Source organism: Ptychodera flava, chromosome 17 (genome assembly GCF_041260155.1).
Source record: "Ptychodera flava strain L36383 chromosome 17, AS_Pfla_20210202, whole genome shotgun sequence".
NCBI classification, from domain to species: Eukaryota; Metazoa; Hemichordata; class Enteropneusta; family Ptychoderidae; genus Ptychodera; species Ptychodera flava.
The window spans coordinates 15442911-15458381 of NC_091944.1; the positions used below are offsets into that span (position 1 = coordinate 15442911).

Here is a 15471-nt window from a genome sequence, read left to right on the forward strand (position 1 = left end):
TCTATCGTTTTCTCTTCTTTCTTCATGCTCTGAATGATCGGAATAAATAAAATAAATGGTTTATATAACCTAACCTAGCCTCTGTGACTCTTTATTTATTTTACACTCCATTACAAGGACGTATATCTCTCATACACACATGCTGTAATTAATTAGTCAACACAACTAATTATGCTAATCCGTGGACTTATCAGAGGTTGGTCAACATCGGAAAGATAGTGATGTTAATGATTAGTAACCATTCCTATCTTTTGCGATGTTGACCAACCCGTAAAATCCCTGATAAGTCCACAGATTAGCATAATTAGTTGTGTTGACTAATTAATTACAGCATGTGTGTATGAGAGATATACGTCCTTGTAACGGAGTGTAAAATAAATAAAGAGTCACAGAGGCTAGGTTAGGTTATATAAACCATTTATTTTATTTATTCCGATCATTCAGAGCATGAAGAAAGAAGAGAAAATAATAGAGAAAACAGTGTGAAAAACTCAGAACTTATTGGGTCGCCTGTGCCCTTGTCGAGGGTTTTTTTTCCCGAAATTTGTCTATTGTTTGCAAGCTGGTTTATCGCGATTCTTTTAGCACGCGACATGTTTTGTTTCCTTGTTTGAAAGGGTATCTCTAGAAGTGCGAGTTTAGCAGCTTCAGATAGCTTTCAAGTTTTTGGTGTTTGTTGTTTGTGGAGCCCAATTTGACTTTTCTTTGAATTTATGTTGTTGCGATTGTTTGTGTCTCACGATGTAGCGTAGTCACATTTTACGACTTTATTTGTTGAAATCCTGAGGTGGTTTTATTCTGTTTGGTGTTGTTGGCGTCCGAATTAATTTTAAGGCCTTTGCCTAGTACTATTTTTCGGAGTTTCATAGTTTGAGCGATGATAGGTTGTTGTTGAATTCATGTTGTTTCGGCTTTTCTTTGGAAATAGCTGATTTATTTCCACGGCCATTTTTTCTGTCACGTTATTTTTATGTGTACGATTTTTGTTATTTCTTTTAAGTGTTTGTGTGTTCTCTGTCATTTTATGGTTTTTTTTGTAGTTCTCTTTTTGGAGTGTTTGGTGGCCCTGAAAAGGGCCGCTCGCTATGGGTTTTGTTAGCGCTTGGCGCGTTTGTTTTGGCGATGAGCCTATAGCTTTGTTATGCTTCTTTTCGCCGATTCGATGTGCTTGGTAAGTAGGTGTTTGCCGCCTTCTTGTCACTGTGTGTGCGTACATGGACAGTCTGCATAGCCCTTGAATGTGGTCTCGATTTTGATCAAACCATGGAGGTACCTCCATGATCAAACTTACAATTTAGGAGTATATATCAAAACTGATAAATGATTTATGTTTTCACATGGGTTCACAAAAAGTTTCGCCCTGGTGTTCATTTTTGGCCCAGGAATTCCATCTACCCACCCTTTACAGAGTAGTAAGCTTATGGGGCAAGTAAATATGGATGCGCCGGTGCGATTCAACGATCAACCTGTATATCGCATCGAAAGTCAACAATTTTACGGCACGGACTATGATTTTATAAGTTTATACACAGTCCCTCGTGGATAGAGAGACTGTGGTTTATATAAAAATTATAAGGCGCGGGGTATTATACATTGACTTATTACTGTAGCTATAGATAGGCTACATTCAGGACGGGCAGCGACGGGGAGTAATTAATAGGCAAAACCACGGTCCCTCCACAGAGGGACCGTGGCAAAACAGGTGGTTTTCACCGTGCGCAGAACTCGGTGCAATGATACTGAACATTAATAGTAAGCCTGTCACCTTGAAGGTAATGCTGTAGGTGAAACAAGTAAGCTTACTTCAAACGCACGATGGTACAAACATTCCTACCTCCATGGTACAAACAACACCATAAGTGAAACGTACACATAGAAATACACGCGTTTCTACGTTGTGCCCACCCGGGCCAGGCGATTAAAATATGACTGATACTGCTGGATAGTGTTAATTGGGTCGGTAAACAGTCAATTAATAGTTTAATTGACTACCTGGGTGATTGGCAGGTCGTGTCCAACGACGCATATGCAAAGCAGGCTAAAGACAAAAGCCCCCAAAGATATTGACAGCTGGCCAGAGGTCACCATGAATACGTAATGACGCTTCACTACGCAGAAACTGCGTAGTCAAGCCCTTCTTAACCGGTCAAACTCTCTCGGCATTTTCCCTCATGAAAGTATAACAATAGCTTCAATTTGTCTGATCATACACCATTAAGCCAACAATATTACAAATATAAAATTTTGATACTCTTCAGTATTTTTCGCTGTTTTGTATTAACTTCAAACTCTTGTCAGTATTCAGCCTATCACCACAATATACATATGTGTTACTTACGCTTATGTTACTGTCAGTTGCATTTCATATACATCGAAATGTCGATATATAATTCATTATAAAATGACAAATACAGGTAGCCATATGGGAAGAGAAGTAATCAGTACTATTTCATTCAAGAAGATGCACTCTTTTTGTGTACCATAGTCAACATTTTTGTTAACAGTCCACACATATGTCAATTGTCTATTGAAACATGTGACTGTCAATTCTTCTGGTCTTCCATGCGTTGCTCTCTGGCCTGGTTTGTGCACATGTTTCACTGTCATGAGCGTCACATGACCCCAACTCTTCTTCAACTGCATCAGAGTCAGAGCTATCTCTGTCAATGTCACTGACGGTATGCAGTGACAGTGACACTGTATGTAGGTAGTAGCAGGGCAGTTGTTACTTTGGTAATTTTGACAATATTTTTGTTCAATTTATAAAACTGCGTTTTTGTTCTCTTTACAGCATGTTGAACTGTCTAGTATTCAGTTCACCAACACAGCCTGTGTATGTGTACGGACTTTCAGTGTTGACTCCAATTCAATTATCACTAATGGCATATACAGTACAAACACAGGCTTTGTTGGCGGAATGAATTTTGTGTTTCAGCATACAGGCTTTGTTGACGGACTGAATATTGTTTCAGCATGCTGTAATGAGACAGAAAGAAACTATAATTGAAACATTGCATAGAAATATGAAAATATTATCAACAGTTGCAGTTTCTGCCCCGTCACAAGGCCTACTTGTTGTTTTCCTTATGAAAATACGGCATTCATACCGTTTTAGACTTTTGCGAAATAGCAATCATGAAATGCAACAAAGTGGTTCTAGATTTTGTTTAATTATTACTAACATTAGAACCATTGGATGACATAAAAATGTTATTCATTTTTCATTGAATAAGTCACCAAACTATGGAATCTGAAAATGTAAAAAATAATAAGTAACCAAAACATTTCCAGGTCCCCCCCCTTATACGCATAGCAAAACTTTGACATCCCCCTCTACTACCCCTAACGCTCTGAATTCCTTCAGCTCCCTAACTAATATTTGTGAATGCTGAGTAACTGTTCAATAGTAAAACGACATTTGACCTACGATTTTGGATAACGAATGGGTACGATTGCTATTAAAGGGATACAGTCGTTGAAACTGCGCTCAAAGGTCGCATGGGACCCATACCACCAATGTTAACACTGTATCCAAGGTACGATGATGATTGATGAAAGTTAAACATCTGTCATAATCTACATCGTATAATTTAAATGTTGCAGCTATGATGATGAGGCGTATCTAGATATTGTGCACGAAATACATTGTTTGTAAACAAGAAACTCGCACAGGCGCAGTTCCGACGACTGTTTCCCTTTAATTTAAAATTCTGGGATGGTGTACCACTAACCCTAACTCTTACCTCTGACATTAAATTTAATCCTTATCGTACCCTTAGCCTAACCAAAATCAAGAATATGCCCAGGACATTATGTTTGAGGACATCTTTAGTGCTAAGATAGTCTTGTGCTGGTACATATTAATACTTATTGAAAATGTACACCAAAGTGATAAATGTCACTCCTATCTTATAGAAGTCATTTGCATATAAAATCAATAAAAATAACTTTTATCCCCGCAAAAGGGCACTGTTTGCCCTAAATGCTTACCAGCCTCACTGCACTATAGCGGGATTTTATTTATGGTATCAGATTTTGCCAGAATCTGTCTTGCAGCGGCGCAACGCACGACACGACAAGCGGAAAGAGCCGCTTGCGTCTCGTTCGTCGCAACATATTACGAATCACTGGTTGTCAGGGAAAGATGACATCAGGTCTGCCTGTTGACAATGCCGTTACGACATTTTCTCCGCAATGACATCAATTTTATTAGGTGTTTGAGGGAACGATGTTGCTACTCTTGCAACTGATGCCCTATTTTCGATAGAGGGTAAGCCTATTTGATTGCCGTAGGCGGCGTAGGAATTTGCTGACTGGTCGAGGAAAGAAGGAATGTGACGTGTGCTTTTGTCGAGTGGTATAGAGGCCAGATGCCAGATAACTTTGACGGTCATGGCAGTAATTTGTCTCATCAATAGTTATCACTGAGGTAAAAAAGAGACCCCACTACATGCATGACATACATTCCAATAAGTTATTCTTGAGAAGTTTTCAAAAAGCAATAGGGTGATAGATTTTTTTTTATTCGAGCCACCCTAACATCGGTGCAACAGAGTTTTCACTTGAGCCGAAAGTTACAAGCTGATGTACTTTGCCTGTCTTTTACGAAGAACTTGGTACGGTCTCTAATTTGTCACGCGTCAAGCAATTTGCTGTGACTGTTTTGAGGACGCCGTCCACCCAATACCGTTTGGGGATTTATATTGTTGGATTACTACATTTTCCAAGCTATATTGATGACCTTGAGAAAATATAAGAATAACAATAATATTAGTTGCTGCTTACATGAAGATTAATACTTCAGTAAGACAAAGTCCACATTTTATATTACCTTGCAACGATCTGGAAGATTAGTTGCATCCCTCCAATAAAGTAGACTCGCCTGCTGGTGCCTTACCACTTGTCTTTTCATGGTAAATCGGTTGCGACAAACATAATCGCTTTCTTTCTTTCGCCGCGAAAGCTGTTATTGTTACCAAGCTGATTTAGCCATGCTACTGAAGCATGATGCTATTCTCGCAAAATATGCCATTATTCATTTTGAGAACTGGCTTTGTTAGAATTGAGACATGTCCGATAGGGCGCTGTCAGAGATGTTGACCACGTGTTCGTCAAACCATAGAGAGTTCCCGTCTATCGTCTAGCGGTCAAAGGAATGTCAAGAACTGTCCCGTCCTTGCGCTATCAGCTGAGCAGTAATTCCAGTCAACCACAGAGAAATCAACTCTGCCAAAGTTGAAACATTGTCTTGCAGGAGGTCAGACGTAGTCAAAACAACTACGCCTGAAGGTAAGTGATAAGACTTGGACAGTGCTAGGACAAAGGTGGTGGTGTTGCTAAGACTACGTCTGACCGTCTGTTAGACAATGTTTCAACTTTTGCAGAGTTGATTCGTTTATGATCGACTGATGTTACCGCTCAGCTGTTAATTGCACCCGACAGTGTTGACAACACCTCGATTTAGACAATATGTCTAGTTGGTTTAATGCCAATGCTTCAAAGAAAACTTTAAAACATTGTAACTTGAGAGGGCAAGGACGGGACAGTTCTTGACATTCCTTTGACCGCTAGGCAATAGACGGGAACTCTCTATGGTTTGACGATTCAGAGATTATGGCCGGCATCCGCGCTCAATGAATAATCACAGATCCTAGGACTGATTTTTCCCCAGTTTGATTTTAGTTTTGTCCATAAGACGAACGATGGTCATCGATATCACACGCATTCTCGCGAGCCAGAGCAATAATTTCCGCTCCGCTGACCTACGCAAAAATCAAATCTCTTAACGGGTACCAAATTTGCTATAATTACACCAAAACTGTTAAAGTTTAAAACGTTTATTTGATGAAATATTTAACCTTCCAGTTTTGTCAATTTTGTAGAACCTTTATAAGTAGCATCTAATGTAGCCAGGAATTCATAATTTGCATATTCTGTCATGATCGTCATTTTGTGTGTTCTTCAGTAAGTGCCATTGACTTGGCCAGAGTTGTTATTTGTGAACATAGCTTAAAGTAGTCTGTTTTGAGAGTGGGGATTTGGCCGCGTGGTTTTGTCTGTGACTTGTCCGCAAGGTGACTGGGTTCAAACCCGATTGAAAACACTTTATTACTCCTGTGAAATATAATAGTTGGGTTAACTCAAGTCGGCTTTGACTGATAAATCTTGAGTCCACTGATGCGTCTAAAAATGAATCAATTTAAGAACTTGCCTTGGGAATATGGTTCTACAAACTGCTCAAGCAAAACTGCCCGATACATTTTTATTTTTTCTTTGCACGCATCCCTAATAAATATGCGGCAATATGATAATTAGGGGGACTTGAAAAATTTTGGTCATCTAGACGGGGGCCGGGACTTGAAAAGTTTTGAGGGCATTGAAGGGAGGGGTCTGAAAAAAATAAGATTTCAATAGCGACTCCTCCAGCCCCCCCCCCCAATCGTTATTTGTGAACAGTCTGTTTTGAGAGTGGGGATTTGGCCGCGTGGTTTTTGTCTGTGACTTGTCCACTAGGTGACTGGGTTCAAACCCGATTGAAAATATTAATAATATTTAATAATAATATTTATTTCTTACACGCACTACACATACGTCTCAGTGCGATTTACATGTTTTAAAAGAAACAAACAAATACTAAAAACCAGCAAAAGCAATAAAAGAAAAACGAAAATAAACAATGTCAAAATCTGTCAGCACCTGTACCATTCTCGTACAATAAGCAAAAGATGGTGATAAAAATTTAAAAAGTTAATTCATTATAAAAAATGAAATAAAACAAAAGACGGTGATAAAAAAATTATGAAAGCAGTAGAATAAATTAAAAAGTCCCAGTTAAAAAGTCCCAGTTAAAAAGTCCAGTTAAAAACCATACAGAAGATGATCCTAAAAACTCAATCACCAATAGAACTGATTAAAAGATGAGTTTTTAAAAGACGTTTAAGCAGTCCACAGATCTGGCGTTGCGAATCACTGGCGGCAGCGAATTCCACAGAGCAGGTGCACAAACAGAGAATGCTCTCTGCCCGTATGCCTTATTAAAGTTTCCATGAGGTGGCACCAACCGCAAAGAGTCAGCTGATCTGAGATCTCTGACTGGGGTGTAAATTTCAAGTAAATCAATTAAATAAAGTGGTGCGAAGCGATGAATGGTTTTATAGGTGGTTAACAAAATTTTGAATTTGATGCGAGCATCAACCGGCAGCCAGTGCAGATCAATGAGAACAGGTGTGGTGTGATCGAATTTCCGAGTCCGGGAGACGAGACGACAGCCGCAGCATTTTGAAGTGATTCTTTATTACTCCTGTGAAATATAATAAACATGTGATAGCTACATGGTGATACGATTATAACGAGTCGTGTATTTGTAGAAGGAGAATTTTTTGAGGGGACATGTCCTCGGCTATAATTTTGATTTTTTTCTTTAATTTCGATGCCAGATGGTTGATCTAATATCGACTACATCATCTGTAATGCCTAGCTATCGTTTAGTAGAAGCGAGAGTTGTCTATGGGATGACTTATTAGTGATAACTAAAATGATTAGAAAATTTCGCTGTTAAATAGGACATGAAATGGTTTAGTATATTTAAAGCCCGAACAAATGTGTACTAAACCGATCTCAAAATACATGTATCCTTAGTCTTCCAAGATTTGTATGTGAATAAGACCTATTAAAGACTGAAAAAGTGTATGGCACTCTCAAAGGTGTCGAAAGTGGCATGTATATTAAAACGTTTCTACACCATTTTAGATTTCGCGGCATTTAAAAAAAATAATGATGTGACAGAGAAAATATAGATAAAAACAACAAAATAATATAATAAGACATGTAATAATAATAATAATAATAATAATAATAATAATAATAATAATAATAATAATAGTTTTTATTCAGTATAGTAGGCCGCCGGCCTTTTTTTACGAAACATGAAAATACATGCAAATGTTGGCCAGCCATCGTGTGTTGTGCATTCCAGTAAATGGCATCGTGCTTGTGTATGATCACGATGTGTATGTGCAGGAAATACTACATTTTTTGTACTTTTGTGTGGGGGCGTCATTTTATGAGTGCAGCACCCGTTTGTTGTTTAACCTGTTAAAACCTGTACCCGTGGTATAAATCAGTGAGCGGTGATACTCCTATACACACCCTTCAGTTAGCACATTTACACGAACTAACTTGGTTTGTAAATAAAATCACGAAAATAATGCATACAATTGGCAGCTGTTGGAACTTTAATCGTCCATGTATGTACAAACACCTGATTAAACACTGTTAAAGGTATAGCCAATTGCCATTTCAGCCGTATACCTGGCTCGGAAGAGAAGCGGAATTTGTTGCTTGTTACGTACATCTATAAACCGCTTCATCGATGATGTATACGCCGCGGACTATATCCGCCATATGCATAGGGACTGACCTGGTCGCTTCTACTGTGCATCTGCCGAGGCATCCCATTCTTGCCCAGTCTGCCAAGTTACAGTAAACGTGAAACACAAGGATGAAAACAAACGCACTCAGCGGCTGATTTTAACACATATATGTAGGATGAGTTTATATTCAGACTCTGCCTCGTGTTCCCGACTCCGTTCCTCTCCCAATCCGTGAACATGTCATTTCCAGTTTTAAAAAGAACGCCGATTTATTATTTTCGGGAGGTAGCCGACAAAATTCAAGGGGCGGTCATCTGAAAGTGGGAAACTACAAAAGGGTAATGCTGTTTTTCACACAGCATGGCGAGGAATGGTTGACTCAGATTAAATATCGATCCTATCGAAAACTCTTGTTTGAATGAACAAAATTATTCTGGAGAAAAAAGGCGATTCTCCTCATATTTTCATCTTGTGAAGACACTTAGCATGTTTATGTTATTTCGAGTAATGCTTGCTGAACTATCAGTGACATAATTGTAACATGTATAAACGATATCAAAGGGAGGAGATAGTCCGAACTTTCTTGTTTTCAAACAGTGTACTTCACGCATGATATCTAGACGTCAACACAGCTGCAACATTTGAATTTTACAATGTACACCAATCACCTACATACCCTGGATACAGAGTTCACATCGGTCATAATGGTCCCATACAACCTGTAAGCGCAGTTCTGAAGACCCAAATCCCTTTAACTTCTGATGTTACTTCTCAAATTTGATAAATTGATAAATCAGGTTATAGCTACACTCAACTTTTGATTAAGGTAGTATATGCACCTCGAAAGTGAAAGACTTAAACTTTTGCTCTAACTTTCCTCAAGGAATCTTTCAATCATTCTCTTTCAAAATCGAAAATAAAAACAGGGGTCACCATGCAAATTTTGGTACTAGAGAAACAAATAACCCAAGATTTACCGATATTAGAAATTCAAAATGGCCGCCATCCCTGTGTTAACTCTATGGAGAAAAATAAAAATTCTCGAATTTTGAAAAACTAAGCCAGTGAAAAGGTTTTTTTCACCAAGAGCTTTAAACTGAACCCCAACAAGTAGTATATCAGAAGAGAATTGTAAAAGTTTGAGAGCCCGAATGTCTGTCCCCGAGGTGCGTTCTACCTTAACAGTCATTTCAAATGAAAGTTAATAATAAACCACTGTTCGCTTTTACAACAGTACGTGTTTCTTAAATTTCATGTCACGAATATGAAGAACATTCTACTTTTGTGAATTGCGAAGAGAATTAGGGCTAGTTGTTCCCCCAACAGACTCTTTCAGGTTTGTAAATGTTAAAAAAAGTCCATGGTATTTCATTCAACTGAAAGACCTTGGCATGAGTTCCTGTGCGATTAGGACAGTATGCCGAATCATAGCGGTCTAACTTTCACGGTTTCGTCATATTAAAACAAAATAATTACAACTGCCCTCATTTCATTTAAATTTTATTTCAAATGCAAGACAAGTTCATTTATTATAAGAGTCATCACTTTTGAGCTGGCTCCACCTCTGGGTATCTTGTTGAGACCATGGAGGTACTACCTCCATGTTGAGACCAAAAATTTTAGCGGCGTATAGCGCCCTCTACAACTGTCTTGTGTTTTTCTCGTTTGGCGCACTTTTACGTTCTGCTTGACTGACGACCTTTAATTAATGTCGACATGATAGAAATGATCAAGTAGAAACGTAACAAAGGACTCTGTCGTTGCCTAGCAAACTACCTTTTTGTTAACAAACGCGTTAGTGGAGTGTCGGTTCACGCGCGAAAATTAATGTTTTTCAGAATTTGCGTGTAGCTCTTGGTAAAATAATTTCCATATCAAGCATTTAAATACATTTTCAAACTTACTTGGTTGAGAAAAGACATATCATCAGTATAAATGCAGGTCTTGGATACGTGATATTTAGCCGCCAAGATGGCGACCCCTTATATCACACGGCATTTGCTCTGTCACGAAGATCGAGACAAAGATTGAACGACTGTACAACATGAAAAATAGAGAAGTGCTGCTTTATGTGCAAAGATTGTGAAGTTTATCTTCGTCACTGAGGCGTGGTTAAATTTACCGCTGTCGACGAGCCTGTTTACATTTCTAAAGGTAGAAACCATCTGGAAACCAGCCTTAACCAACATTAACCAGCACAAACCACCAATTTCAAGAAGCAAAATGAGCACATAAGGTACACAGGGGCAAAATCTAATCTCATCTCAAACTACAAAGAAACGCACACAGAAACCAGCAAAAAAACCAAACCACCCAACAAGATGGATCATAGCAAAAATCCTACTGATGGCATCAACAAGTTAAAGGGCCCACTTCACTCATACAAATACAGTATGCTGTGTATTACATGTACTAGGGATTGGTCATTTTCTTCAGCCTGGGAAAGGGGCTCGCTCACCCTGGTTTTTACTTTGGTGATGGGAGCGTCACCATGTTTTTGAAATGCTTAATTGGGGTGGGGTGGTCAGTGTGTTTTTGAATTACAGCAGGAGCTCATATTTGCCAAATTACATCATGCCACGAATTTCATCAGTCTGTTACATCTTTGTATGCGCCCTTCAGGTGCATAACTTTAATATTCAGACATATATATCAGAGATATCTGGATGTTTGCATATTAAAAGTTTGTTTTTACAACATCATGACAGCCACAAATCGCATCATTCAGTCACAGTTTTTGGCGCGCCCTTCGGCACATAACTTTCATAAAATCACACACACACACACACACTGTTTTTCATAGTGTACTAATCATTATGAAATCCGCAGCTCATATGAAAAGGCATTACAAATTCCTGATCCTGTTCTGTTTTCTCTATGAGAATTCAGTAAAGGAAAGCAACATGCACTAATATTTCACAATACATTTGATACAGTGAAATACTTTAGGAAGAGTAAAGTGACAAGATATTTTTCGTTCTCATTGATGCAACTTTTTTCCGTCACATCACAGGTGTTTTACATGAGTAAAACGATTATAGTTAACAAAACGGCAGTTTTTGTCTTTATTTGCTGCGGTGAAATGGTTTCAATGTTGAAAAAAAGGTCCTCTCAGAAACTATGCACATCTACTTTTGGTTACAACTTATAAAATAAGCTCTTTCTGGCTTCTCAGTAAATGTAATTGGATGATGCTAATAATCTAATTACCGACTGCTGTCCTCGCTTTGATATTAATGATTGTCATCCATTTATGTACAACAGTTCTGGACATCTGCTTATGCATAGAAATTGCGAAATACATTTACAGCTCATTCAAAACACTTTATTGAAACTTTAAAGGGCCAGTAATGCTAACTTTGATGATTTTTTCACCTTTGTCATGGGGGATCAGCTTGTTTCCGAAAGTTAGAATAGGGGTGCCACCCTGTTTTCAAAAGTTTGAATAGGGGTGAGGGTAGCCACTTTTTTACGTCTGCAAAACAATCCCCCGCTGGGCCGAAGAAACTGACCGATCCCTCATTGCATCTGCTTCTTCCACTGCAGAAGCGACATATCAGCGGATAATCTTCCTGAGTGCTGAGGGGAAAATGTGAAGCATGCAGCCGTCAACAAACAACACAAATAGTGTTGACATAAGGGAGCCGTCATTATTTACGGCCTGGGGAGTCAGAGGAATTTCATCGGAACTCCGAAATTTCGAGTAACCCCCTCTTGCCGACCATGATGAATTTGAGTAACCCCCCTCTCTAACTCAGAATTTTTGACTGACCCCCCCCTCCCCACTTAGAAGAGTGAAATACCAATACATGTATTTGTAAAATTTACAAAAATACAGCAATAGCAAAGACCTTTCAAATCCTGATGTACCCTGCTAGATTATTATCAGTTATGTATGATCTGCTCAAAGATCACAGGAGTTACCATGGAGCTCTGTATGCTTGCAGATACTATCAGAGTTAAGTTAAGAAGAAAACGATTACATAATGATCAGAAGATAGAGGGCTGATTAGTCATCCGCTTTGTACATATGGTATCAGGCACTATCTTCCAATACTATAGATTGCATCGCATTGAACTTCGTCTCATGTCATTCCAAAATGGCTATTCGAAGGACATTGTGCATCGCCGTCTTCGTGGCTTTGTTGTCAAACTTTGCCAGTTCGCAAAAGTTTCAGCACGACATCCGAGAGTTGAAGGCGGAAGTCGAACTGGGTCTGTCAAAGATCTCGAACTTAAAAGACCAACTTTCCAGTGGTATGACAGATGAGGAATTAGTGCGGCGATTTCGAACGCTTGTCAGCGGTATATCTTCAGATGTTGGAGCCATGAACACTTCTAGCAATGTTTCAGCTGCCTGTGGTAACGATCTCAGCCGGCTGGCCAATGATTGGCCCGATGAGACTTACGCTCGACAAAGTAAGTAGTAATCCCTAAAATAGGCAAACTCACTACAAGTTCGAAATAAAACAGTTATTACTTTATTCCACCATTTGCTAATTCATGGAACCGCTCAGGCCGTCACCCCTGCTTTACAGGGATGAATTTATATCCGCACATCTGCCTCAGGAACAGATATTTGGACGCTCAAACTTTTCTAATATTGTTATGTTCTACCGCTTGTTTAGGTTCATTTTGGGAATCACAACTGTATTTTCTCCATACAGTTAACACTGGGACGGTGGCCATTTTGAATTTCAAGCGTCGGCAAATCTTGTGTGATTTTTTTTCTCTAGAGCCAAAAGTTGCACGGTGGCCTCACGATTTTTGTTTTGGGATTTTTAGAGAGAATATTCGAAAAGTTTCCTTGAGGAAAATCAAGTCTAATTCACTTTCGAGTTGCGTGCTACCTGAACGTGATCCTTCCGTGATCTTTGTAATATAATATTTAGAGGCTATCGTAAGAAACTAAATGTCTCGGGTTCTGTTTATACTCGTGACGAGCAAATCAGAGAAGTTGATAATGCCCCTTTTGCTGGTATTTTGTTGGATAAGCATCTTCCTTGGTCTGATCACATTGATAAGGTAATTAAAATTACAGTGGTTTGCTTTGAAGAAACGTAGAATTTTGTACAGACACAGATTCATTTCAGCTTTACACATTTTGCTTCTTTTGTACAATACATTTGTACTTCCCCATATCAGTTATGGCCAAGAAGTTTGTATTCTGCACGCTTAAACTGTATCTAAGCAGCTCAGAGATGGTTGTTCGCACGATGTTGTTCAAATCAACCACAGACCTCTCAGCTCATTGTTTCACTCAACTTAATATTTTAGATGTTCTTAAACTCCATAAATTCCTCCTAGGTTCCTACGTTTAAAGCTTGATTCACAAGCATTCATTGCATACATACATTACATTACATACATTATCATATTACTTCAGTGTCAGTTGTTATGACAATAGAACTAGAAATTACCTACGTCAACATGCAATGACAAATTCAGGCCAGTTTGCTGTTTCTGTGCTTTTCCCAATTACATCGAATAGCAGAGGCATTGTCTGATACGCGACAATAAGTGCGTTTCTTTTGTGAATAGCATAGTTATAATACAGCTAAATTTTGTAAGCTAAATCGAACATTTGCATATCGAGTACATATTACACACAATGGAAAAATAATGTGATCGTGTGAGTTCTTCCCTTTGTTTGCATAATAAATCTATGAGGTCAAAATGTACATAGCTTCCAGTGACACCGTAGGTTTGTTTGGCCACTATTTAATTTTAGGCTCAGCGACCACTATGATAAATTCAGTAGCAAAGACAGGTGCTTGATAAATCATTAATTTTATGACCATATTTAGAACAGTGCAATGGTCTTTGATCAGAACACAGTCCATGTAGGCGAGGGGTATTTGCAATTGTAAGGCTTATGATGACTATGCCGATCCCCGAAAACTTGTTGAAGAAAAATGTGCATATATTTGTTTCTTGTTTGCAGTTGTATTATCCCCTGTCTTTTAATTCTTTACAAAATAATGTTAATGGAACAGAGCAGAAGTAAAAAAATGTAGCTGCTGTAGTATACGTGTTAATTCAATCCTCAAATGAAACTAATTTACTGCAGCCAGAGAAGTGTTCGTATTCATGTTTTCAGACCCCTATTCTGTTTCGTATTCACAGTGGTGGCGTCCTTTGGAAGCAGACTGAACGCACTTCGGCGTTTCGAATACACTTACAGCATGAAGTCATGGGGATTGTTTGACGTGTGCCGAGAAGTGAAACCTACAGCTGACAGATCGTTCGGTGGGAAGTATTGTCTCGCAATGGGGGTATGTGAACACAAGTTCATACAAGCATTACAATGCAATTATACTTGGTGGTATTACCCTTACCCTAGTCACAGTGTTGCCTGTTTTTAACCACTTGACTTCTCTCATACACTTCATGTTACTCTTTCTATCCGCCTTTATCAATCTTACCCACCCATCTGCTTAAGGTAGCACGCGCCTCAGAGACAGAAACTCGGGCTTTCAAATTTTATCAATTTTCTTCTGATCTGTCTGTTGTTGGGGCTAATTTTAAAGCTCTTTGTGAAAAAAATCACCGCCTTTGTTTTACCGAAAATCCAAACTTTTTTCCCACAGAGTTAACTCAGAGGTGGCGGCCATTTTGAATTTCAAAAATCGGAAAATCTGTGGTAGCTTGTCTCTCTATTACCAACTTTTGCACGGTGACCCCTGGTTTTTATTCTTGCTTTCGTAAAAGAATGGTTGAAAGCTTCATGAGGAAAGTTTGAGCAAATGTTTAAGTCTTTCACTTTCGAGGCGTATAATACCTTAACTCATAGCTACCGAGGCTACACACCTATCTACCTACCCGTCAACCAGCCAAAATAGGTCATTGACCTGACAGTATACTTCAATATTTAATCGACTTTATCCTTATACTAACCTGCCTACTAATCGACTTTTCTAGCTTCCTCTCATATCACTAACTGACAAACTTGTAGTGTTCCACTAAATGTTCTCTTTCAATATTTTCCCTCCTCATCGGAAGGGAACTTTTAGTGGTTTATCACACTGGAAAACTCTCTTTCCAAACAAAGACGTCAAAAAATTTGTTCTGCAGTTTTGACAGACTGGATTTAATTCAT

The 15471-nt window shown here is 38.7% G+C and overlaps 1 protein-coding gene across 2 annotated transcripts in view; it reads left to right on the forward strand.

Moving 5' to 3' along the window:
- Nucleotides 1-5048: 5048 nt before the first annotated feature.
- LOC139115582 (nose resistant to fluoxetine protein 6-like) overlaps nucleotides 5049-15471 on the forward strand; it is a 40961-nt gene continuing 30538 nt past the window's right edge. Inside the window, exons 1-3 of one of the 2 annotated variants that reach the window (XM_070677825.1) lie at nucleotides 5049-5289; nucleotides 12320-12791; nucleotides 14499-14647. In XM_070677825.1, the coding sequence (XP_070533926.1) occupies nucleotides 12473-12791; nucleotides 14499-14647 (468 nt within the window). In that variant the 5' untranslated portion in view covers nucleotides 5049-5289; nucleotides 12320-12472. Of the gene's footprint in view, nucleotides 5790-12319; nucleotides 12792-14498; nucleotides 14648-15471 lie in introns of both variants that reach the window. The other variant, XM_070677824.1, reaches the window with a different exon arrangement.